This window comes from Pipra filicauda, unplaced genomic scaffold (assembly GCF_003945595.2).
Source record: "Pipra filicauda isolate LSUMZ 115617 unplaced genomic scaffold, ASM394559v2 scaffold468_size503134_pilon, whole genome shotgun sequence".
In the NCBI taxonomy this organism is placed as follows: Eukaryota; Metazoa; Chordata; class Aves; order Passeriformes; family Pipridae; genus Pipra; species Pipra filicauda.
Window position 1 is genome coordinate 151640 of NW_024104607.1, and position 27749 is coordinate 179388.

At 41.9% G+C, this 27749-nt stretch overlaps 1 protein-coding gene across 1 annotated transcript in view; it reads right to left on the minus strand.

Annotated features, from left to right (window-relative positions):
* Positions 1-24432, minus strand: part of ATP10A (ATPase phospholipid transporting 10A (putative)) — a 111347-nt gene extending 86915 nt beyond the window's left edge. The window contains exon 1 of the mRNA XM_027726394.2: positions 23807-24432. Within this exon, the coding sequence (XP_027582195.2) occupies positions 23807-24246 (440 nt within the window). The 5' untranslated portion in view covers positions 24247-24432. The remainder of the gene's footprint in view (positions 1-23806) is intronic.
* Between the last annotated feature and the right edge of the window lie 3317 nt (positions 24433-27749).

Consider the following 27749-nt stretch of genomic DNA (forward strand, 5'->3'; position numbering starts at 1 on the left):
AATGAAAAATTAAAGGGAGGGCTATTCCACAGCACATCGTGAATCTTAAAGATGCCTGATGGCAGACAGACTGTAATTTTCAGAAGTTAGATGCTTTTCTGGTTTACAAGAATTTTTGTTTCAAATTGCTGTTCCCTAACTAATGATTTTAGTTCATCATAGAATCATAGAATGGTTTGGGTTGGAAGGAACCTTGAAGATCATTGTTACAACCCCCCCTGCCATGGGTAGGGATGTCACTCACTAGATCAGGTTGCTCAGGGCACCATCCAACCTGGCCTTGAATGAACCTGGACTTTATCCAGAATGAAGAACAGCTTCAAAGTTTTCAGTGATCATTTTGTGTTCATGAAAAAACTTTTGGATCCATTTTGAGCTTTTAGAATGATCTAAAAGTAAATCAAAGAAACATTTATTTTCAAGTAACTATGCTTGGTTTTCATGGTGAACAAAACAAAGCCAAGAGAGTAGCTCGATTACTTCCAGGAGAGCAAACTTGAGAGGAAGAGAATGGATGCTTAACCACGAGGGGGTAAATCCCTGGACAAGACCAAGTAGGTATAAAATTGTCCATGAAAAAATGGAGAATGCAAAGAACGGGATTTTTAAGGACCAGAGAAAAGCATAGTAGGGCACCCTTCTCAGAGCAGTAGTCTGTGCAAGTAGTGCAGGCACTTTAAGGCAGAGTGTGGTGCACACATGAAGGAGGCACACAGGTAGCAGGGACAGGGCATCATGAGGCAGTTCTGCCTCAGCCACACAGTAACACATTTTCTGAAAATAAAGACCCTGACACTATAGTGAACCCTAAGCAGCCCTAGGCTTCTACTGACAGACAAGTTTCTGTCCCCACTGAGCTCAGTAAGGCATTGAAACCTACATCAATTTCAAAATGGTCAGCAAAAAGAGCACAGAGGAGCTTATCACCAGGCTTTGCTGCAATTCACAGCTCCTCCCTCTAAAGAAGAAAGGCTAACAAAAACCTGAGGAATGGAACTTTGAACATTTACCCTTGAATTTTAGGACAAAGAAGAGAATTTTCTCATCTCTATATATTCTTCCCTAAAACTGGGAACTGTAAGAGCACATAGGCCTGGTATCACTAAGCCTTTCATGCAAGAAAAGCCAAGCAACAGCAACCTAAGTCAGGTTAAGCTCTCAGTGGCTTTTATGAAGAGAGTTTTCAATGTAGGGTCTCTTGTTCTGAACCAAATACAAAGCTGTACTTGTTTATCCTTTCTACCATAGTGTGTGCATAGCTGAAGCAGAACAATCAGCTTGATGAAACATTCCTAAAAAAAAAAAAGTTTCAATTTTTTATTATTCAAAAGAGGGGAGAAAAACAAACATGTAATTTCAGTATACGCCCAAGAGCTTTTTTCCAAAAACATTTGTATTTGTTATTAGATCAAGTATTATTAGTAAGTATGCTTTGCTGGCCACATCAAAGCTCTTTAATTTATCTGTGATCAATCTGCGGTAAGCTTTTAAGAGAATACCTTTTTTTTTCTCCATCAACTAAAAAGAATAAGTAGGAAAAAAATATCCTAGACATCAAACTAATCAAATTATACATGTTTTTGGCCTCTAGCAGCTCCTTAAAAGTAATTCTGGAGAACAAAGTGGTCTGCTTTAAAATTACTTACAATTAGAAATATTTGCCATTTATTTTCCTTTCAGGAAAGTCCCAGTGCTTTATCCCAAACTCACTGAAGTCACTGAGGTTTTTTGCAGTGTTTTCCATTGTGCTTTGGAGCAGGTCTGCTGTGTTCAGATTTCTGTCAAGCAAAAGGCTCTGAATCAATCCCTACACTCCTATGCTACGATGGGTGGGAATGGGTTTGATCTCACTGTGCTCAGAATATTGTGCACAATGTTTGACACTGCAAATTTCCCCCTGTATTAATAGTTGATTTGCTATTGGGCAAAATACAGTCTTCAGTAAATAGTGAAAAACAGAATACTGTGCTAAAGTGATAAAGTAATATGTAATTTATAGTCTTAAAATATGATAAATAGATTAATTTTATTTACTTTAACTGTTCACATTACTTCTGATGCTTATACTTCTACCATGCAAAAAGAGGAAATTAATTCCAGATCCATTAGAAATACTGGGACTTGTGCTATTTACTCCAAGCAGGAGAAGCCTCTAGATTTTGGTACTATTTATAATTTGGATTGTCAAGAGTAGATTAACAGTTAAATGAAGAACTTTGCTTTGTAATATGAATAGATAATGTGAGGCTATGTAGGAGGAAAATCTAACTAAATCGTGACCTTGTGAATGATGGAGATAATACTAAGTTTCTAACCCATGGATCAATTTAAGTAATTAAGAAAGGATGAGAAATGACCTGATCAAAATTTGTTAACAGAGCAAGGCTTTCTGAGGGAGGTAATGAGGCGAGGAAAGAATAAGATTCACTCGTTAAGACCTAAATATAAGCAAAGTTCAGACGAAAAACAATGCACAAGTTTTTCATTGTACTACATCAGGATGATTCCAAAAGGGATGTGGTGGATTTGCATTCAGATAAAATCTTTAGGACAAGATTTTCTGCATCAAACAGCAAATGATGCAGAAATCTTTTTAAAAAGTTGCATCCCGTGTCATGAAGAAAACATAGTTATCAGACAACAAATATCTTGGTATCACGAACTGTAATCTGTTTTCCGTGATGCATTGCCTTTACATTTTTTAGGTTTTGATCAAAACATAAGTTTTTGTACCTGAAGTGCCCATCAACATGCTATGCTCCAGCATGGAGGTCTTGAAACTACTTTTAAATGACTTTATTTCTAGTAACAGATCAGAAATAGGAAGCTGCTAATTTGTAGGAGAACACTTTTCAAAATTCAGCTTCCTCACACCATTTTCCCCTCTTAATTAGGAAAACAGTAGTAAAATTAGGCATTTGTAGATTGTGATTCTTAGAATTACTCGGATGCCTTTGCAATCTGAAAGGTTAAAGCAGCTTTATTTCAAAACACCTGCCGTGTTACTACTGGAAATAGTGCTTTTCTACAGCAATTCGCACCCTAATCACTTCCCATCTGAGGAAAGTCTGACTACCAGTGTTACTCCGCAAAAGCTGTAATGAGATTGAAGCACAGTGTGAAAACAAAACTTTTACAGACAGTTGGAACACTTCCATTTTTTGTTTATTTGTCTGGCTTTTTTTTTTTTTTCCCAAGAAAAAGCAATTAAGTACTCTCTGGAGGAAAGAGACTTAACTCATCATCCTTACCTGTCGAGTAAGGATCTCTCTGTTTAAAGCATGCCTCACAGCTCTCCTCAGAGAAAATGTGCACCTCAGCCCTTCCTACAAGTTTGTTCAGGTTGTATTTATAGAATAAACTTACAGCTTCTCATCCCATAGAAACACTAAAAACCTCTTTTGTTCAATATCACTGTCTTGAAATAAACAATGGCATGACAGCAGTAAGTGTGATAGCAGAATGACTGGGTACAGGTTTGTGGTTTTTTTCCCAGTAGAATATACTAAATTAGATTTTATCCCCTCGTTATATTTGTAATGTTCCAAAATTGTGCAAAAGGGTACTGGGACAACAACTTAGCTGAGATGGACCAAAATAGCTGAACCAAATAGGTTCAAATAAGCAGACCGTCTTGTAGTCTTTGTAGTGTTCAGTCCCAAAACTGGAAGCAGTTTCAGCCCCAAAAACACGACAGCAGAAAATTTACCATTTTACTTGCCTAAGTGATAGCAGAGGGTTTTGTGATTTTTCTTACTTTTTTATGCGCAAGCATTTTTCTAGTGAAGTACAGATCCAGCATTTTAAGCCTACTGACAATAAGCTTGTTTTTATCTTTCATGGAACCAATGCGTAATGCCTCCCGCATCTCCTGGCATTTGTAGATGCAGGTGGAAAATTACTGCTGGGTGCATTTCAGGAGATGTCCAAGAGCACATAGGCAGATTGTCAGAGCTGGGGACAGGAACAGACTTTAACACTGCTGAGTTCCAGCACTGAAGTAATTCTGTACCTGAACTGCTATAGTCCAAAGCCCTTCTATGGGCCTGGTAGAAAAGATGTCTTTCATTTCCAAAGTTTAGATCTTGTACATGTGCTTTTCGGGATGCATATTCTGTTTTGAAAAATAAAATTGCTCCTTCTTTTCCCGTCTTATTTAAAAACTTGCCCTTCTTTTCCCTCTCCTTCCTGCCCTGTGAAGATCAAAACAGAAGTCTTGGAAAGAAGCAAAAAGATGTGCCCCTATGACCAAAAAAATGTAGAGAAAGTCATATTTGATTTAATTTTTTCTGTTATGTGTTTCTTCACAGAACAAAAAAGAGAACAAAAAGAGAACATCAGCTCTTTTTCAATGTCTCTTTCCCTTCTACATAAAGCAGAACATTAGTATTGGTCCAAATGGCCTAATGTTTACAAAATTATTATAGAGGTACAGAAGACATCAGGGGCACATCAGGAGACTCTTTGAGGTATGTGACATTTTCCCTCCTTTTATGGAGGATACCATTCTGCAAAGATATCAATGCTATTGAAAATGAAAATGGATTTAAAATGCTTGTATATATCTGAGAGGGGAATGCTTCCTGTAGCATCATCAAAGCTTTTAGCACTTAATTTTAAATGACCATGAATAGCATTTTAGTATCCCATTTTTTATAAGAAAACCTGAGATATTCAGGAAATGTAAGAAGGTCACCAAAGTCATTTTCTAGAAGGATACTACAAAGGGTTAACCTAACATTTTTCCTTTGGCAGTAGATCTGAGTGAACTTAGATACGCTCACAGCTTTGGAAAGCCTGTGTTTCTTGGGTGAGTGGTGACAGAGGTACGTTGGCAGAAAGGTTCCATTCACCAGTAAGACGAGGTTGACTTTGGAGGGCTCCCCTGGCACCATGCTGATGCTCTTGGACATCTCCTGAAATGCACCCTGGCACCATGCTGATGCGGGGCTGGGGGTGGCCTGGGTCTGGACTTGCTGCTGGGTTTGCTAGCTTCAATCACACTTGATAGGAAAAGTCTCTCCAGTGAGAAATGAACCATGACAATTGCTGGAAAAACAGCAGGTGTACTAACAAAATTACAGGAGTTTTGACAAAATTGGGCCTATAATGGAGGATGGGATTTGATGCTAATAAGCAGCTTAGTGATACAGGCAGCATGATGAGAAGAGCTGCTTCAGAGAGAGCACATCCTGGCCTGTATAAAGCAATAGAACCGCAGTAATTAGGCCTAAAACTCAGTTACGTTTAGGTTAAAACTGGTAACAAAGTTTGATATTTACAACAAAGTCAAACAGAGGAGGGGTCTGTTAGTATGACTCAATTTTTTTATCATCAGTGTAAAGGTAAAATACTGTCCCGTTAAGACCATCTTTATGCACATCCACATCCACCCTCCTGGTGAGACAAGGTTTTCATTTCACCTTATTTGAGCTGTCCGGAAATGAGGGATCTCATCTCCTCTACTTGCTTAGATGTCTCCACAGCAGATGGCAAGAGGGGTGATTCTTCCTAGCAGAAGATGGATAGGATCAAGAGCTATCTGGAGATGCCCATCTTTTTGCACAGGCTAACGTGTAGGAACAAGAGTTTAGTGGGACTGAATGCCTAATTTCCAAATAGCTGAAGACACGTAAGAGAAATCTCATGCTATCTAGATGGTCTCAGAGAACACCAAACAACTTCAGCAGCTTAAAGGAAATTTGGCTGGTGGATACAGAGGCTAATTTATGCCTTACTCTCACCCCTTCCGAGAACCCCAACTTTCCTTTTGAGCAAAAGACATGTAAGTCTTTTATTTTGCTGCATAGAATCACAGAATGGTTTAGACTGGAAGGGATCTTCAAAGACTATCTAGTCCAACGTCTCAACTATGGGCAGGGAGGCCTTCAACTCAACCAGGCTGCTCAAAGCCCCACTCAAACTGACCTTGAACACTTCCAGGGATGGGGCATCCACAGCTTCCCTGGGCAACCTGTTCCAGTGCCTCATCACCCTCAAAATAAAGAATTTCTTCTTAATGTGCAATCTAAATATCTGAGTTTAAAACTGTTGCATAGTCCAGTCCTAGAGAAGGTAAGTGAACACTGAATTTGGCTTCACGTTTCCCTCACTTAACAGCACTTCCTCCAAACAAGTTTTCCAAAAACACTCCCCTTGTTTTCAGTTTGATGACATAAATTTATTAATCCTCATGGCCAGGCGTTTGCAGAACTCCTCATTACTTACAGCTAAAACCTGTAAGACTGTTGCATGAGAAAGGTTTGTCATCTTCTGAAATATTTTCAGAATAAACATGCTAGAGACAGTTTCAGTATTAACCTTTTTGCTTCGAGGTCTTTATTTGACCTTTGGAACAGATATTTCACAAGATTATTTGTAGCTAAGGAATATGATGAACTTGAAATATTCTCTCTTATTGTGTGCAGTTTTGGTCACTGCAATCTAAGAAAGATGTTAAGCTGTTAGAGAGCCTCCACCAGAGGGCAACGAAGATGGTGAAGGGCCTCAAGGGGAAGTTGTATGAGGAGTGGCTGAGGCCACTTGGTCTGTTCACACTGGAGAAGAGGAGACTGAGGGGAGACCTCATCCCAGTCTACAGCTTCCTCGTGAGGGGAAGAGGAGGGGCAGGCACTGATCTCTTCTCTGTGGTGACCAGTGACAGAACCAGAGGGGATGGCCTGAAGTTGTGTCAGGGGAGGTTTAGGTCAGATATTAGAAAGAGGTTCTTCACCCAGAGGGTGGCTGAGCACTGGAACAGGTTCCCCAGAGAAGTGGTCACAGCACCAAGCCTGATAGAGTGCAAGAAGCATTTGGACAATACTCTGAGGCACATGGTGTGACTCTTGGGGATGGTCCTGTGCAGGGCCAGTAGTTGGACTCGATGATCCTTGTGGGTCCCTTCCAACTTGGCATATTCTGTGATTCTGCCCATAATTTGTTACAGCACATACGTTTTTATTTTGTACTGCGCCTTTACTTCTAAAGTGTTACACCTCTACCAGCTGGCAACTGTTATTGTGCAGTGACATTTTTTCAGTAAACAGGCATTTCTGAAGTGGTTATTTCTGCATATGGCACTTCCAAATGTTTTGCTTTGTCTTAACTAGCCCACCTTTTTTTTTTCTGGGGTGCCTGACAATGCTCTTTAAAAATCTTTTTTATTTTATAGTTTCCCTGGGAATTGTGGAAGAAGTACAGTAATTATAATCCATTTACCACAGTAGTGTTGGGACTAATCAGGCCCTTACAGATGGTAGATACAAATTTCTTTATAACTGAAACTACATAGTCTCTCCATAACCTATAACAGTAGTTTTTCCATAATCTATTTGCAACTTCATTTAAAGAGATTGTGAAATCAGATCTCTAATAATGCAAAAAGCCAAGAAAAAAATTAAAAATCAAGCTTTTCCACATAAGATAGCTGATTTGAATATCCCTGGAATGAGAAAATCAAGACACTGAACTTCCATTTGGTTTTAAGGGGAATCAAATCACAACAAAGACCTCTTTTAAAAGTTGCGGTTCAAACTGCAAAACCTCTGAGATAAACCATGATTTTCCCATTTTGAAGACTATGACTTTGACAACAGAAAGGGTTATGCAGCTTGCTCAAGATCCTTTTAAAGACCCTAGTGGAGACCTGCTGATTCCCTGTAAGTGCCCTTAAGATTCAATACTGTCCTCTTTCCCAAAATGATTGCCAAGGCCTTTGAGCAATTCAGCAAGACACTAGATCAAACAACAAAAGATAAAAGGGGGCAGGAGGGAACATGACTCTAGCATAGATGGGATATTTAACAGTGTTCTGGATGAACAGGAAGGGAACAGTAAGCACATCTTCATTTACCGATGCCCCTGAAGCCCTGACTTGGGGAGGATATAGCTTGCCTTGGGACTGTTGATTTTCTCACACAGGTGATGTTCCCATCGTGCTACAGGGAGAGTTCATGTGCTTGTGAAGTAACATTAGTCTGTCATGATATAGCAAAGTGTCGATCAAAAAAGAAATCAAGGGTTGGATGTAAAGCAAAACCATCACAGAGCCCTAGTTTTCTCCCAGGGCTCATTTCAAGGCCCAGTTATAAAGCACTAAGAGTTCATTTTTCTGACATTAGAGAACACAACTACATTTGTCCTTTTCCTTATTTTTTAATTTATCTTAACATTGGTTTTATCTTAAGAGACCTTCTAATAATCAGATTTTGCATATTTTTCTCTGTCTCTTCCCTAGCTGATCTCTGCAGTACTAACTAAAAGGCCATTGGTTTTTTCTATCTTGCAAACACAATGTTTTGTTCACAGAGGCTGGTAAGAAACACTCTGTTTCTAAAAACATGCAAGCAGAAAATAACTCAAGAATGCTGATGTAAAAAATAACTTGTTTTGGCAAGTTTAAGTATTTTGTGTGTGTGTATCTGCAAGGTGTTGGTAGGAAAGCTAATCTCTACTTCATCCTAAATATTGTAGAAGAATAAATAAAATACAAACCCCCCAAATACCAGTGCTTGCCAAGTGGGGAAAAAAACCCAAAACACAGTGGTAGAAGAAAAATATTTACTTCCCAGCATCTGAAATTGTTATGGGTATTAGAGAGTATTTAGGAAAATGTCTTTTAAAAAAACACTGAAGTGTTATTTTAATAACTTGAAACAGGAGACCGAGTCAGTGCTATTCATGTGTGAAGTCTGGCTCTGTTCTTCCTTCTCTTAGCAGGCTGAATTAAAGACTGCTTGTACCACCCTTGCAGACTGATCTCTTTGTCAACCATCGCCCCTCTCTGTGCCAAGAGAGTTCAAAGCACAACTTCAGAAGTAAAGTACTGCTCCTTGAAATGTAAGCCCAGGACCAAAAGTTTGAGCTGGCCAAAGCATAATCCCAGGACATGATGAAAATATTGGATTTCCAATTTCTTGGCTGTTGTGTACTGCCTGTTCCCAGGACCATAAAAAACCTGGTTTTTTCGGCCATCAGTTCCTGGACTCTTTGAAGGCCTGCAGACAAAGACCTACCTCTGCTATTCAGTGGCTACCCATTCAGTGGCTGTTTGCTGTCTATTGCTCAGAGGTTTCTTGATAAACAGCACAGCTATGCAAACAGAGAGCTGTCCCGGCATACAAACTGCTAAGAGAGCAAAACTGTCACCCTGGCCATTTTCTCCTATAACTCCTCAACTGCAAAGCGCCCAATTGATGTTTACAAAATGCCCTCTGCTTCCTCACAAAGAAACAGCTATGACTCCACTCATATCCAATTTAAGACTTATTAAACTCCCAATCATATTTTTAACTTTCTCAGTCCAAGAATTGATCAGTTAATGGTGGTGTCTACAGCTGTAAACATTGTAACCTCAGTATTTCTTCTTGATTAGAATGTGTATGTCAACCAGGCTCACAGAGTCTTCTGAGGTGGAAAATAATCTTGAATTTCAAGTTGGACACTTCTGAACCAACTGCTGTACAGCCAGTTTTCCTCCTAAAGCAGTGTGACTGTAACAAAATGTTACGTGCCTCACGCAGGCTACCTAACCAGCCTTACTGAACAGCTCAGAGACATTAATCCGAGTCATTCTGCGCTGGGCTTGCCACACCAACACAGCAGCCTGCTGCACTGCTGATGCAGATCTACTTGCACGGCGGAATAAATGTGTCTTTTAGTTCCCCATACAAATTACCGAGGACTGCTCTTACAACAGAGAGAGATGCAGACAGACATCAAGTATGAAAGCCAGTGATGTTTAAGGCCATGGGAGGTGATCCCAAAAATCATAAGGAGGGCATTATATTGACCAAAGGAAGGGCTAACTTGCAAGAAGTGTCTTATTATTGAAAGCCAGGTGAAAACTCATGGTTCAAAGTGTTCTCCTGTAGACTTCTTTCAGGGTAAACATTACTCTGGAACATGAACTGCCTACACTGCTGTGGCACAAATAGGCTATTTTTCTGAAGCTTCATAAAACTCCTAAAAATATTGTGCTCCCTTCCTAAAAATTTAAAGGCAGCTTTTTCACTTAATTTAAGTTCTCAGCAAAAATGGACTCGGCAGAAACGTGGCAGAAGGATAGCAACTTGCAGAAGCACTTGTTTACTTCTACTTCACTTGAATATCTTATGCCTACATCCAACTTGCTTCATTTCCTTTTCAACCCTGCATCATGAGTCTCCTGATAATGTGACCTGTGCTAATGTGGTAGATCACACCTGTTATCCACGTGTCTGAAAAAAAACAAAGGAGTGTTTTGATAGGGTTCTATTTCTTACAATATACTTTCTGATCCAAAGTCATTAAGGAAACAATGCTGTATTAACTGCCAGTATTGAGAATGATGGCTTACTACGCATTTCAATTAAGCTGAAATAACCCCACAAAATTAAGCACAGTCATGCAACTTGTAAATGCATTTACTCAACATTCTTACTGTCTTTTTTCAGTTTAAGAACAGTAAATTAGAGCAGGGTGCAGGGTCCTGTACTCCCACCAGCTGTGCCCCATCCACACAAAGAAAACTGTTAGTCATGTGAACTTGGCCATGTTTGAGCTGACAAATTCTCTTACAAGACAGCACAGCAGTAATGGCCCACATTGTGTCCACAGGAACAACCACCTCTGCATGGTGCTCTGAAGGTGTTTCGATATACCAGCTGGGGATGAATGTGTGCTGTATAAACACACCTTTTACAGCTGGGAGTTTTAAGGACTGGCATCCATGTAACCAACTGCACAGGAAGTCATAAGAAAAAAAAATCTCTCTTTTTCTGAGCTTTGTCTCTTATTTGATTTAGACTTGGGCAAAAAGATGAAAAGACTAAGCTTTCTAGATACCTGGTGCACACTGCATATCACCTTAGAGCTCCCACTAAATATGTGCAGGTGTGTAGCACCATAATAAAAGTTACAGCAAACACTGACTGGGGACCCTTCTTGCACAGACGGTATTTTCATATTGTGTATGATCTCGGTGGAATAATCTGCTGTGGAATCTAACTGGAACTAATGAGTTACAAAAGCAGATCAGAAAGGAGTTAGACATCAATGAAGACACATCCCACAGAAGTCTTGGACAACTGGATATATACTCAGTAAATAGAAAAGTAAGAACTCTGCTCCCAAAAAAATCAGCAATCAAATTTGCATCTAGTTTGAATAATGCTCAACTAGCAGGGGCAATGCATCATTGGTCTTAACCACTTCTCTCTGTAGATTTGACCGCATTTCTAAACTTTCTGCCAGTGGTGAAAAGAATGTTTTGTAATTTTTTTGCTTAAAACTTCTTGGTAGTGTGCAGCACTATCAACTCAGGCATGCTTTCTGTAATTGCAGATACTGGTTAAAAACAAAACAAATGAACAAACAAAACCCCAAACACGAAACCTTTCTAGAAGTTGCCAGATAGGACAGCTGAAGGGAATGCTATTATGACTAACAGGCTGGATTCCATGCACAAAACAGCTATTTCTAGTGATAAAGCATAAAGGTTAAACAACTGAGGACAAGACTGCCAGATGTAAAATGGAAAGTTTCCAATTTAAGAGCAGCAGAGGAAGAATATGAATTAATATGGGAGGACCAAATTAGCATTTTAAAAATCCTCCATGCCAAACCAAATGCCACTGCAAATAAACTCAGGAACTCTCCTCCTCCTCTTCTGCTCCCTGCATTCCAAGGAGGATTGAATTTAGAATAACCATGGGGAATTTTAGAGAAATCTTACACTTAAATGAAGTGCAAAGTCTTTGAAAGATAGAGAGACTGTATGTTCTTCAAAGACACTAGTACTGTCTTTATCATGGTAGATTCTTCTTCAGTAAGTCTGTTTAAAAAGAAATAAATGTTTTGGACTTAAGTTTTCTCTTTAGTTTTATCTTTAGAGAAATTGGTAAAGATAAGATGAATTCTTTAACAGTTTTGAAATAGGGTATTAAGTACCTTTTTGTTAACTGGAAGAAAAAACAAACACACACATACCCACCCCCACACTCACCAAAAAACTCAAACAAAAAACAAAAAAAAAAAACAAAAAAACCCCAAAAAACCAAAAAGAACAAACAAGAAAACCTCCAACCAAAATAAAAAACACATTAAAAACGAAACACTTTGCAAATACACAAAATCCTCCTAGACTACATTTCAGCGCTACTTTTGTTAGTTCTACATATAGAGATACACTGTCAGTCTGGGGATTCTATACTGCAATGTTCTTTGCAGATAGGTCTTACTGATCTTACACACATCTTTCTGGCATGAGCTGGCAGATATCAGTCCACTGTGGTATTCCTCAAATTGAAGATATATCATGGATTGTACAGTCCATGACAAGGATTATTACAGACTTTAAACTGGACTCTCAAAAAATGGGTGCACCCATCAGCACTACTAGATTGATGGTTGGCTGGGCTGTGGTACAGTTTTTCTGTTGAACCTGCATTTTGGAAATCTCCCACAGGATCTGACAGAAAGAGGAACTTCCACACACAGCCAGGATTCCAATACAAAAAGCAGACAGACACAGGGAACTGCACTGAAAATAAGTGAGAGACATTTATTAGACAAAACCTGATAGGATACAGTACATTTAAGCCTGAATGATCAGGAAGACCAGAGTGTCAAATGCTGCAATTAGATTAACAGGATTCAGAACTTTTAAGACAGCAAACAGTGGCATGACATCTTATGATGCTGCACCTCTTATATGGCTACATGGTATATCTGCATGAGCCTATGCTCCCATATGGACAGGCACTAAAATTCCAGCACATAAATTGGTAACCAAAGATAAATCAGTAATTATCAAAATAAGCAGAATAATTTCACCACTGACCTCTCTGATTCACGTAGCAGTACCACCTGCAGGTCTGAACATCTGAGCCTACTGGACGGAAAACAGAAGCCCAGTAGCCCTACATGATATTTGTGAGACATCTGACAGTGAAGTCCCATTTTCATTTTTGTAATGTCCACAATTATGTCAAGCACACAACTGCCCTCTGCATTTTACAGACACAGCTTACAAAGTGGTTTTAGTTACCTAATATTTAGGTACATCCAGACAAATAGAAGAAAGCAGAACTAGGAACCTCCTACCTTGTTGCAACACTCATCCCCAAAAGCTGCATCTGAAATTAAAGAGCAAATAACATCCCAAAATACAAAGATTCCTCCCATTATGAGGACAGCCTGAAAAACTCCACAGAAATGCAAATGCAATCTGCCATTAAAAGAGGAAAATTATCTGACAAGAACTCATTGTTTCTCAGCACTGAGATAAATTATATAAATACATTTCCCAAGTATGAACAATAAGTTAATGTCTATTGTTGAAGGCAGAATGTGGCAGAAGATGAAGCAGGGGATATTGGGTTATCCCCTTCACCTGACAGGTGAACATACTTGCATCTGTGATTCTCCAAGCTTAGTTCTTAAATAAATCGTAAAGTATATTGAGCAGGACAGGCTACTTACTCTTCTACAGTCAAAAAATCATACGGGGCATTAACAGGAATTAAAATCTATCCCTTCTGAGTTTAATGATGGGATGGATTCATCTTGCCTGAACTTAGCTGTGTAAGCAAGTCAGCTAGTTCAGCTTCACCTGTATCATCACAGGAGAGAGAAGGATCTCTTGATTCAAACTTTCTATGGCATCTCAAATAAGCTGGAAAGATTTCCCCCTGCTCCCCCAGACCACTCAGTGCTCTCCACTGATTTTGGCACAAGCATAGATGACTCGGTCAGACTGGACATATACTTTTAGCTAACAGACACGTGAAATAAATCTCACCTAAAGAATATGACAAATTCTGTTAGGAAATACCTTTGTCAGGTCAGAGAGAACCTAATTAACACTTGAGAGGGCTTCTTGCCAGGGAGCTACAATCAGCAGCTCACTACTGTTTACAGGGAAGACAACTAATGGCATATGCAGAAGGGTCAAGATGCAAATCAGTGGCTCTGTCAGGAGATAGGCACCACAGTCCAAGCTCCTCTGATAAAACAGGAACCTACGATAGTGAAGGAAGGAATATCAAGATGCTCTCAAACATGCAAATAAAATCAATACAGATCTTTATTCTGATAAACAGCTTTAGGTTCACAACTCTGCAGGTATATATCAGAAGGAAGTATAGCAAGGAGAAGCTGACAATTAGAACATGGAAATTCTAAAAAGGGAGAAAAAGAAAATATAGAAAGCATCTGAACCTCCAAATGTAAGTGTAGGCCCATGCAAAAATAATGCACTACAACTGAAAGATTAGACTTAGGTGAATTATACTTGATTTCTTATAATCTATTTTTTCCCAAAATACATTACACTTTTCTAATGTACTTACTGAACTTCCCGAGTCTATAAGGGTTTGTCTGCTAAATTTGCCTGCTAAATTTGTTCACTGTCATCTCTTCTGAGGCATCTTACTCTATGTTTAGATTTTGAGAACATGCTCACAGATGTATTTAGGTGACTGCTGTTTAGCCCTTCCTGTGTCGGCCTCAATATTTTGGGAGTTTTTGCAACAACTTTCCCAATGACTTGTTAGTGAACACATAAAACCAGCTAACACAGACAAAATAGGCATAGTCAGGTTGCTACTGGAAGGCAGAAAGGTGGACAAGGGTCAAGCATACAGGTATATGGCTGTGCAACCCAGAAAAGGCCCAGGAAGCATAAGAGAATATACAAAGGCAAAAGACCTGTGTTTACAAATGCTGTCACTTCACAGTGGACTTTCTACCCAAAAGGTCCAAGCTAAAACCTCCATCAAAACTACAGAAATACCAAATATTCTACAATAGTGTTGACACCCTCAGTGTTAATGTATCAGCACAGATATGTAAGAACTGGAGTGCAGTTGTCAGTCAAACATTTAAACTCTTCCTTGAAGTATAAAAACAAGTGACCTCCATGCCTGTCATAACAGATCTCCGGCAGAGTCTGGGTTTATGAAATGACTGGGCATAATGCAAATGTTGGCCACAGCACTGAAGAGAGTGGCCTACTTGTCACTCTAGAGAAATTGTGGTCAGACAAGAATAAAATTATAACAAAATAGCAGAGGAGAGGAAGATGTTTCCCACCCTTGAAAATGCATGCCTTGCCAGTTCAACCTTACACTGTCCTTTAACCAACATGGCCTGAAGGATGTGGGCTGACCATTGCAGAGATGTTCACCCGCAGCAGTTCTGAGAAACAGAGTAAAACATTGCTCCTGTCGGAGCAAAGAACCAGATGGTAGTTTGCCAGCTCAAAAGGGCTGGATATGCCCAGCAGCTCACAGGACAGAACACTATTAGCTGGGTGGCTAGCAGCTTTCTGTGGACAGGCTGTGTAGCTATAATCTAGAAAGAGTAAAAAAGACAAAGACATTCCTCTCAGCTCATATCTTACAGGCACTGTAAGCTCTAAGTTTGAACCCCACTCATTGCCACTTCCTGGACACACAGCAAAGATGAAACCAATTCACTCAGAAATATATAGGTGATCTTCTTAAAACTAAATCTGAGGTTTGCTTTATCTAATCTTTCAGAAGCAAAGATACACTTGTAAATGTACATTTCCTCAGCTGAGCTCCATATTAGGGCTATTCAAGCTTCTCCTTTGCATGTCCTCTCCCCTGTGCAGCATTACTAGCACCTACTTAGGAAAAGCTGCTAGCTAACATCTTTTACACTTATGCATTGTGGCTGCATTCTGGGTGTGAGTCAACTTTTGTCCTTGATATGCATCAGAGGAAGTTGCTGCCCATAACTACACAAATTTACCCATAAGAGGGGAGTGTCCTGGCTTCTAGCATCAAGGTGGCTCCTCACTTTATGTTTATGCCATTCACTGCAGTGAAGCTCTCCCTGGCCCACTGCACAGACTCCCACTGTCTTGCTTCCACATTCTGGCGAGACAAGGTGAGGCAGTGCTGATGTGCAGCAGGGTCCAAATCATGTTTTTGCTGTGTATCTCTTCTGGATAAAAACATGGCTGGCCACTAACACAGCTGCATTGGTGACAATGCCCAGGTGAAAACATTAAGGCTGAAGGTAAGCCATGAAAACTGGTTCACTTCCCCAACTATATGAAGTGAAACAAATTGTTCTGCTTTTCATGTACTTAATTGCTTTCAATATATGTGATTGCTAAAACCAAGTCTACACAGCATAAATCCAGCAAACTGAGCATAACCCTGAAGCCATGCATTTGGCTTGCCAGCTGCATTGACTATACTGTGTATATACACCTGTCCTAGTTAGAACACCTGGGACCAGTTCACCACTGTGTGGGTTTAACCCAAAACTGTGTATTCTATGCCATCAATAGACCATTTACAGCAGCCGCCCAGAGCATGCCTGACCCCTCAGGCTATAAGCCAGGTGTTAAGAGGCCTGTGAGATAGGAGGATGCTCCTGTCCTCACACCCAGTGTGGAACTCCCCGCCCTGAGGGAGGTACTGGGAATTCCTGCCTGAACCTGAGGATATATAATCTTGGGAGTCTTAGGACTTCTGTACCACTCATGGGATCCAGAGAAGGACCGGAACTTGGACTGGACTGAGACCACCACTTTCAACCTAACTGTGACTACCACTCTCAACTAGACTGCAATCGCCACTCTCAACTAGACTGCAACAGCACTCCCAACCAGACTGAGATCACCACCCTCGATCGAACTGCGACCAGCACTCTCACCAACAGGTTTTCCCTCTCCTCTTACTTTTTGGACTCAGAGGGACCACACGGAGCTCCGTACAGGGAGGAGGGCCCAATGAACACCACTCTGTTCATGCCCCAGAGTGCTGGGTTATACATCTGGGTTTTGTGGCTTAAAACCAATTCTTTGTCTGTGTAATTGTATTTATTGTATTATTTTTATTAAATTGTTATTCTGACTTATAATCTCTTTTGAGTTGGGTTCATTTCCCCTGCCAGTTTACCTTTAAACCAGCACAACACCAAAGCCTCAAATACCCAAAAGGCCTGGTATTGTAAGGAAAGCTGCTCTTGCTCAGAGCAACTACCCTGCAAATTGGGAGTATGGTGGATTACATGACAAGGGGAGATTTGGCACTCAGACTTCTCCTGTTGCTGTGTCCATGTAAGCAACCTGTCCATCCAGGAATGAGGAGGGTCTGTAAGCCTGGAGGAGGGTCTGTAAAACTCCTACCCAGTGACAGGGACCCTTCCTATTTCTCTAAAGGACTGGTCTGCAAGTGGGAGGAATGTCCTGGCTAAGTTATGCCATGGTAGCTAGTAAGCAGTTCCATAAATGTTGATTTTTGCGTGGTTGTCATGGGTTTCAGTTTTGGTTTTCAGTTCTGCTGACTCAATGACACTTGAAAGGTAGAATCTGGAATCACAGTATCAGGCAGAGTTGAACAATACATGCAATTCTTTTCTCCTGCATAGGTTCTCTGGAAATGCCCTCTGACAGAATCAAGTAGAGCTGTTATTCTCTTGGCCACCTTTAACAATAATCATGGTCTCAAGATAATAAAGACACATGGCAGGAAGTAGATCTTCACACAAGGTGGCCACCTATAATTCTGGGCTCTGGTCTGTGATCATGGTGTCTCTCTGGAGCAGGATGTGTAAGTGCAAAAATTAATTTGGGGACATCACAGGTCTTTCAGTGCAGATTAATAGCATCTTCTTTGGCAGTTAGCCAGAGGCATGTGAGACAGCCTACAACGGCTCTCATGACAGCCTATACAAATGAAAGAGCTTAGTAAAAATAGGAAAGCATTTTTCTTTTCCAGTAGAGAAGCTCAGGCGCTTAGAAAATTTGCCCTACACTGATTAGCAAGTGAACTGCATACATACAGTTGGAGAGAGAGATGGGTTCTCCTGTGCATTGCAGTTGGCTACATCTCAGAAGATTAGCACAGACACTCCTTGCTACTTGGATAAACTGTACTGCAGAATAAAATTGCTCCCTATCAATCTAATGGAGAAGCCTCTACTACATCTCCCACTGAGTTTACTCACTGTCAGGCCAGCTAAAACTGAAGCAAAGGACAAAGTAAGATGAACAGAGCACTTTTTCTCTGAAATTCAAGGAGGGAACACTGACTTCACCAACAGATTCAGACTGCTACTTTCTGCTGTCAGCTTTCTGTGCACTAAACTCACTCACAGAGGAAACTGAGTAATTCCAGGTAGTTTCCTTTTCAATCACATCAAGTGACATTTGTGTTCTGGGAGAGATGAGACAAGCATATTTCTTTTGGTGAGAAATGTCTTATCTGCCAGCACGTTTTGGGACAAGAAGCTACTCTGGACTATTTGGGTAGTACTCCTCAGAGACTGGTGTAGTCAGCAAAATAAGGCGCATAAGAAGTGAAGTGGTTGCAGGGCAAGTCATCATCTGGCTATTTCAGAGGCCATGAGTGGGATCTGCTGTGCCTTTGCGAGGATTTGGTAACACTGCTGTACCTTGTTCTCCAAGGCTGGAATTGCTTTCACTGTCGGGTTGACAGAGGGGAGGAAGAAGAGAGCGTATTTTGGAAATTATAGAAAACACGTTGACTATGTCAAACTCTCTTCTCTCCTCCTCTTCAGTTTTGCAGAAATAAATTAACATTTAATGTAAAACAGTCTGCTTTGATAGCTGCCTGAATGCCCCATTAAACATTTTCCACACCTCAGGGGAGTCAAATATCCTGTAGTAAATTGCAATTTGTCATGGATTTTCTAAGTCACAGGTTGACACAAGAAGCAGTTATCAGTCTCTGATCAGTATGCAGAGGCCATTGCAGTCTTTAGCAATACTCCTCGATGGACACAGCAAGAGTTAGAGAGTAGATTTAAAAAGCAAAGCTCTTTGGTTTTGAACATATGGCTCCTACAAAAATGTTAGCGGAGTTTATTTCACCAACATAGCACTGAGTCAGTAATAAAATGTAATTCCCTGAAGGACAAGTGCCATTGTTTGTTGTGATTGTAGTTATCACTACTCATCTTCTATTTACATACCATGTAAATGTATACCATACTTTGTAACAGCACAATGAAAACAAAGCCCCTGCTTAGAAGAGTCTTAACACTTCTGCCCCAGTGACAAATCTAGTTCTATAAAATATTTAAGAGTAGCAGCAGCATGCAACCTGGAATTACTTGGAGCAAACCTTTACATGTGTGATCCACAACTGCAACCAGAGCCAGTGAGCACTGGAGGACAGTAACTGCAAAGAAAAAATCACCATCCTATCCTCCAAGTCCAAGATAACAATGCAGAAAAGTAACTAGCCAAACAAGACTTCACTGTTAAGACTGAAAATCTGTAATCTCCGTTCGTCAACCTCCATCCCTGGGTGATGGAAATGAGGAAGAGGAACAAAGAGAGGGGGCTAAGATCATCACAGGTTTGCAAAACCAATTTTCTGCAGGCTGGGCTCTAATGCCTTTTTAACTTCCCTCCATTTAAATCAACTAAGGGTTTTGGCTGTGATCCAGCATTCCGAGCATAAGCACCTGTACAGAATTGAAATTCTAGGTGACCTCTAAAACTGTCCTCCTAAAGTAAGTGCCTCATTTCCTCTGTATTGCCAAATGAGAGACGCGCCCTTAAAGGCCTCTGGAGAGAGGTCCTATTAACTCCTTTTGGCTAAGAAATCTTCCCTCTTTGCCTGTCAAGACCCTGACTGCTCTAACAGGCACACCTGCAAAGTCCATCACAGAGCAATACAAGACTGCAATTCTTCTGCATGTTTCATTCCTCAACATATGCTGCCAATTCAAATTCAACAGCTTATTTCAATTTATTCAAAGAATCAGATCTTTTCCCTTTCCACCATCTGACCCTAGAAAGCAATAATCTTCTGAAGGACTCTCCACAACATTCAGAATTTCTAAAGGAAAGCTGTCTTCTTTCTGTGAAAAGAAGCTGCAACTCTCTTCAACGTTTTACTTTAGGTTGCTGTATTGGGTCTGGCTGAGCTGGAGTTCATTTTCCCATAGTAGCCCTCACAATGCTGTGCTTTGCATTGATAACACACCGGTGTTTTGGCTACTGCTGAGCACAGCATCAGTTGTGGGCAAGATCCTGGGAGGGGGCACAGCCAGGCCAGCTGACCCGAACTGACCAAAGGGATATTCCATACTGTATGACATCAGCTCAGATGTAAAAGCTAAGGCGAGGAGCAGGAAGGCGGGCATTCATTGTCTCCAAGGGCTGCCTGCTGAAAAACCACTATGCGTGCTGAAGCCCTGCTTCTCAGAGGTGGCCAACCACCGCTGCTCATGGGAAGTAGAGAATAAACCATGTTACATTTTGTTTTGCTTTGCTTTTGCGCATGCAAACTTCTGCTTTGCTTTTGCTTTAAATAAACTGCCTTATCCCAACCCACGAGTTGTTTTTCCACCTTACTGTCTCCCCTGTCCGGCTGGGAAGGGGAGTGATAGAGCAGCGAGGTGGGCACGTGGCATCCAGCCAAGGTCAACTCACCACAGTTGCATCATCCTTTGCTGTTCTGTTGTCTCATAAGTGTTGCTAACTATGAGCCATGGAGTCACTGATTCAGCAGTGGCTGTATGAGAATGGGTCATCTGAGTCCACACCACTGGGCAGGCAGGAGGAAGAAGGCCTAGTCATTGTACCAGCTGTCAAGCAGTCAGAATAGCAGGAGAACAGCATTTTCCCCCAGATCAGTTACTGTGCCAGAGGACCTCAAAGTAGACTCTGCTTGTGTGCTGTTGAACCTCCTCTTGATGAGCTGCCCTGAGCAGCAGTAGGCTCTGCCTATCGCTGCATTCTCTGTCTTGTAGATCTTGCATCATTAATTGCTGCTTGTATCTAACAGCGGACAGGTACCTCAACAGCCAGGAAAGCATGTATGGATTATATATAAAAAGTATACGTGACAGAACACACAGTATCCAACTCAAATCTTTCCTTGGTCACTAAACAGTACATAAAATGAGACAGAGGGCTTTTCTCTGCTACTGTGATGCAAAAGTCCCTGTCTCCGTTTGCTGACTGTTATAATTCAATGTTGTTTTGCTGTAGTCTGTGTTTGAGGTGGCTCTCTTGCAACTGTGTGGGAGGCTGGCAGGAGAGGGAGCGCATCACAGCACAGTCCTGGCACTCAGATGCCGTCTTGTAGAAGGCCTCTTTACAAGCTAGGAAGTACTGACCAGCAAGAGCAGTCACTGCCCCTGACAGCACTAGGGCAGCACTTTCATTAACCTGCCCTACCTTCAGCAGCATCTCTATCGAGGACAGCATTTGCATCAAAGTCTGCCTTCACAGAGAGGAAGTGGCAAAGCAGGGGGAGGGAGAGACAGAGAGAGTCTAGCTTGCTCAAAAGGTAGTAAAACTGATAAAGGATCAACATTGAACAGATGTGAGGAGAAAGCTGTCATTTATTACTTCCTTATGCAACGCACTTCAACATTTTTCCAGAAACAAAGAGACTAAGGAAACAAAGTAAAAGTCACGATCAATCCCTTGTGTTTCTCCTGGCATGACACCTTTCTGAGAAAACAGCTTTTCTGAACTCACGCCCAGCAACTTCAATGACCTTGACACAAACCTCTCGCTCTTGGTACCCTGTCACTCAAGTTAGCAAGAATCTTAGCTTTCATCTGCAAAAGTAGCAACTTTCTAGTCCCATCTTGCTCACTGGGGCTGAAGGGTGTTCAAAAAGGTGACTTGCTGAAGCTGTAAAAATGGGCAGATTAAAAATATGTAAGCAAATTATTTTAACCACATATTTTGATTGGATTTTTTAGTTGTGGGAGGGAAGCTTTTCCTAGGGACTACTGGAAGCTGAAAACAGGTGAGCTGCTACTGGCAACCAGGCTTCTGCAGTGGGCTGTAAGCATGCATTGTTCAGCTCTGCTTCCAGCCAGAAAGCTGTGCCTGAATAGGTGATGGAGCTCTTAAACTTCCAGGTTCGCTGCCCCACAAGGGCTTGGCCGACACGCGCCTTTGATGCAAATGCAAAGGAAAACCACTCCCAAATTAATCTTGTGTAAGTGTCACTGAGCAGCAATCTAAACTATGCAGTAAAAGGAACAATTCTGACTTTTACTCTGCAACACCACAAGTGTTACAAAGGGCAGTGCACTTAGTTGGGATTCCCAAAAGACCACAAGTAATATTAACCAAAGGCACACCTTTTCTCATAGTCATGTCTACTTTTTTTGGCATATGGAGAATTGCTGGGAGAAAAACATTCCAGAATTAACATCCCAATTCTAGTATACATTAATATTTTTAACATCTTCTGCAGCAGGTACTTATTTCTTTTCAACCTAGGAGACACAAGAGCTTATTTCTAAACTGATTTTGTTTGGAAAAGGCTAGACTGAGCATCTTAATTAGCACTATTTTACTTTACTGCGTGAAGACCCTTACAAGACCTCCTGCCACCCATCTCCTTCAACACCAGAAGAGGTCAGAGTTAAAGACAACTGCAGGCAAGAAAGGCACCAGAAAAAAGCATAGGTTAGCAATGCCTGTTTGTGTGATTTGACTAGGCTGCTTTCAGTTTAGTACAGAAATAAGTCCATTTTATTTGTGTTTTCATGCATGCATATCTGCTGATGAAGAAATATCTCTGGGTGAGATTTCTTATGTGATGTTAGTTTGTGAAATAACCTGAGTCTGCTGATCTTAAAAAATGCAGTCTGTTCTGAGTTCTTTTTCAGCATTTTTTTTTTCACAGAAACCCCAGCCTATTTCGAGGTTTTTTCAGTGTATTTTTTCACATGCCTTTCTTGCAATAGGAAAGTTGCTCTGTCTCAGTGCTTACGTCAGTACAGAGGACCCCTCCCAGCTAGACTGTGGAATTAGAGTGTAAGCTTCTTGGCACGTGTTTTGTTTCTGTTCAACTTAGAAGCATCAGAAAAAGAATTAAAATCTGCTTTCTCGGAAAATATATTCTTCTCTCATTCCCCCGTAGCCTTAGCCTACTAGGAGATGACAGTCTAGCATTCAGAGAAAAGCAAAACAAATATTCTGTAAAGCTGGATTCCGAGCACATAAACGTTGATGCAAAAGTCCTTTCAGTCTGACTCACAAATACCAACGCAGTGCTCTAAATGTACTGCCCAGATCATTAAAAAAATAATAATTCTTAAGGACATAAATGACCTAATGCTCCATCACAAGCACTGGGAAATAGCAAAGTCACAGGGAATGATGACACTTGCTACGATAAATGAAAGTGAATGTTCAATGGAAAGACTGGCTCATTCTTTAGAAAGAGAAACAAAGTTTAGGCTTGCTAATTCACATCATGAAACCTCACATACCTAACTGAAATTCAGGAGCCTCTAGCCTCTATCCATCCTTCACTCATTGAAGATTTAACAGCAGATTGAGTGAGGTCTCATATTATTATAACAAAATTCATGCCTGAAACTATACACGAGTGTAGTTTACTGCTCACATCGAGAAGTGTTTTCATAAAGGCTTGCAAATCAAACACTGCTGTGATGCTTACATGCACTTTGCAATGCAGTGTCCTTCCTTTAAAGTATAAAACACAACTCCAGAGCATACGTGTAGACCTATAAAAAATGTTTCTTACTCATAAATCAGTGATTCGCTGTGGGACTCCACCAGTTAGAGAAGCTTCACTTTCACCTGCAGGACTGTATGAACTCCCGCAGTAGTGAGCAAAGAGCTGGGAGATACCAGTTCCAGGGGCACCTGGAAGTTTCTTTGCACTTGAAGTGGAAATGCAAGCCCTCCACAACGGACCTGCTCACTGCCCTGCTTCCACATCTCCACCTGCCTGAGTCCTCGTGCCCGGCGGGACCCCAACGCTGGCTGCCACCACAGCACTGCCGTCCCCGGCACTCACCCTCCATGCCTCACCTGTTGTACACCAGGCACTCCATGTGGTTGATCTCCTGGTCGGAGCGGTAGCGGCTGTAATCCTCCCAGAGGTCCTTGATGGCGGTGACCGCCAAGATGAAGAGCACGGGGGCCAAGGCCAGCTCCGGCTGGAAGGCATTGACGGCTGGCACGAAGTTGAGGAGGGCGATAAATACAAAGTAGACGTTGGCCAGGCGGTGGAATTGCTCAAAGAGGTTCTTGGGCAAGAAGGACAGTGCCGTGTACTTCGTGGTCTTGAGGCGGTTGCAGGCCAGGACCGTCTTCTTGGGCTTCTCCGTCTCGGCCTCAGGTAACAGCAGGCTGGAGCGCACCAGGCGCGTCTTACTCTCCTTCTTCCTCCGCCTCCTCTTCCTCTGCCTCTCCTGCCCCTCCGGTAGCACCTGGGGCGCTCCCTCTCCTCCTGCCGTGCCCTGAGACATCGCTGCCGCCCCGTTGTCCTCGCCGGGGCAGCGCGGGCAGCTCCCACCGCCAGGCACGGCCCTAAGTTATCATCCTCCGCCGCCCGCCACAGCTCTCCTTTCCTCTTCCCCTTCGGGCGCGGGCGGGGGGGAGGAGGGCTCTTTCGAACCCGCTCCCAACCGCTCTGCTGGGACCTCTCTCGCTTTCTCCTCCTCCTCGTGGGCCGGGGATGGGACGTGGGCAGGCGGCGAGCCGAGCCCTCCTCCCGCGGGCCTCGCCCCGTCCCGGGCGCGGGGGATGCGGGGCTGTCGGGGCGCGGGCAGGGCCGGGGGGAACGGCGGGGGCCGCCCGCCGGGAATGGGGAGCGGCGCTTCCGCGAACAGCCTGCCCCGAGCGCCGCGCCGCCCCGGGGCACAGACCCGGGGTGGGACACTTTCGTCGGCTGCTTTTGACTTTTAGTTACGTGTGGAAAGCAGGAGGAGGGGGTTTGAGTGAGGAAATTAGAAGTTCCTGCTGAAGCGTCGGCGCTCCGCACCGGCGTTCATCCACTGTGCTGCAGCAGCAGCTGGTGGGAGTTTTTACCATCTGACTCAAGTCAAAATACTCCACTTTCTGACTGAGACCGTGTGCCGTGGTTGTACCCAACCCTGTGCTTGGTCTGGGAGATGCAGTGCAACATCTCCCAGCTGCTCACATCATCTCCATTGTGGTGGACGTGGTGCCTGGGACAACCCCAAAGGTGGGAACCGAAAATGAGGTTTCTGATGGACTGCATTAGGCACTGCCAGCCCCACACACGTCCAGGCAGTGCTGTGCTCTAACACGTGTTCGCCTCTATCGGAGTTTTCTATTCCCCTGTAGTAGGGTAGGTCTTTCCAGCAAGGGGTGGAAAATGCCAACCTCTCACTCTGAGGTTTGCACTCCACACTTTCTGGAGAGAGATGCAGTTGCAGGTGATGACAGAAAGCATGAGGGATAGACAAGAAATACAGATGAGGATAATCCAGATTGAAAGACAGTCTAAAGTCACAAGTAAATAAACGTAGTAAATAAATGCAGAAGTTTAAAGAACAAATAATATGAAAATAATGAAATTATTTCTACCAGGTGTGACATAAGTCTTTGCAGCATCACTTCAGGCTGGGATTTAAGAGCAGACCCTTTAGATAAGGGATTCCTCAGATAGCATGAAAGGCTGCACCAGGTCACTCCAGGATGTGTCTAAATGGTAGCACAGATGCATTTTGCAGTGTGACCCTTGGTCCTGATGCTATGATATCTTAAGGTGGGTTCATATTGAGTACAATAGCAAGCCCCTGATACCTGTCAGTGTGTTTCTTGTTATCACAGAAAAAAGGCATGAAGTATGCACATCCGGTCTTGATATGAAGTCATGCTGTGTCTCCATCCTTCCTTCTCCCATTTGCAATATGTTTGTAGTTTGCTTTTTAAAGTCCAGATAATTATGAACCTCCTTCAGACCCTGAGGCACTAGGTGAGTGCTAGTTCAGCACATAACCTGATATTGATGCTGTGTGAAGTCACAAACCCTTTACCAATCCTGCTGTCAACTCTTCTGATGCTACTGCAAACCTAGTACGGATTTCCTGGGTTCCTCAGCTCTTGGAATATGGAAACAACAAGGTTTTACTTAGTGCAAGGGGAAAAGGGAGAATTGGCCTGGATTTCTTTGCTAAGTCTGCTCCTTTGTTGATAAGGGAAAAAGTACAAAAATATTAACAGAAAAAAATGAGATAAATTAAAAAGACCCTTCTGATTTCAGTTTTCTGTCTTTATTTTTTGTTTGGTTTTTTTTTGTTTGTTTTGCTTACACTTGGGACTAACTTCAAGAGTGAGTTGGAATGAAAAAAAATCCTTTTCCTGTGCTTCAGAGATGCTGAAATAGGATGAGAAGGACACATTATCACTCCACAATATCCCCACAAATTGAGCTTCACCCATCCAAGGGCTCCTTACAGGCAGCAGTGAATACTTCAAAAAGTGAGTTGCTGGGCTTTTTGCCACTTACCTGCTGGCCTCTGCGATCCACTGCTGTGTGGGGATCTGGTTCACCCCTGGCCCCCAGGAGCTCAAGCACTGTTCAGGCTTCATCTTTTCTCTAGATGGCCCTCTTAGAGCAAACTTTGTCTTTATTAATGCCAGGTGTTTCACGAGTGGCTTTAGTACAGCACATCTGAATAGAAAGAGGCTGCAGACACCAATGTTGTGGCGTAGTGTGAACCTGTGCTGGGAGGGGAAGGGAGCCAGTTACGCAGTGTCTGAGAAACAGGTGAGTCCACCACATACTGATGCCACATAAGAAATGATGTATAGATCAAGTTTAGCACTACAGATTCAGCAAACGGTAACTGAAAGTAAATTGAGGATTAGATATCTAGTAACATTAGTTATAGATCTAGTAACTTTCAATCACAGCGCTCAAGGCAAGGTAAGAAAAAATAAATTCTCATGTAACTCTTAAGTTGCTTAAGGAAAACACTTGTGTATTGGGAAGTTTGGAGAGCCTAACCTGGAATGAATTATACTTACACTTAGGGATATTGGCCAAATCTGCGACACTAGATATCCCAAAATTGTCAGTTACAACCCCATAGTTATAAGAAATAGTCCAAAAGTCAGTGGGCTATACTGTAAAACCTGTTTTACTTGCATAGTTTTGGAGTGCTCAGGGTTCACCTTAACAGGCTTTTTTCTGCAATGGAGTAACAGGAGGGAAACTTAGTTTAAAGATATTAAACAGAAGCTGAAAGTTCTTATGTAATCCTCAGCTCACATAGCAGAGTTTTACAAACAGATATAACAGCAGAAAGATAGCAAACAATTGGGTGAGAGCCTCTGAAGACTTCCGTGTTTGTTTGCTAAATCGTTTATTTCAAAGCAGTTTAAAGCTTTGCATTTGAGTATGCCAGAGTTAAGGGCCACTCTTGCAAAGCTTCACTATAAAAAAAAGTGGAAAGTATGCCACAGCCCACTGGTAAAAAGCTGAAAAGCTTTCCTCAGGTTATTAACTGGGACTTTCTCTGTTGCTAGTAAACTGCTTTTTTATTAATACAGGCATGCTAGAGTGTTGCAAGGCAGTGACATGAGGAAAGGATGTGGTACACCTCTGCTTTCTGTACTTGGAATGAGGAATCCAAAATTCTGGATATTTATGCTAAAACTTGAGGACATGTAATCCATGATAAATAAAAACAAGAGTTAACCTTATTTTAAAAAGCCTGTAAAATCTAGTGTTTGCCAGGCTTTTCTAGCCAAAAAATTTGGCAGTGTAGACACTCCCAGGAATTTAGTCTTTCCTTTCCATTTCTAAGTAAAACCATGCACTTAAGATTTGAGAAAGCATGAATATTTGTATCTGAACTCATATCTGAGCTCTTCCTACCCACACAGTCCAAGTGTGTGAGGTTCCAAATTAGAGGCAGGCAGGCAGTAAATTCAACTTTTAACTGGTACAAAATACACATTCGCATTTCTGGCTCTAGCTTTTGGATTACAAAATGAC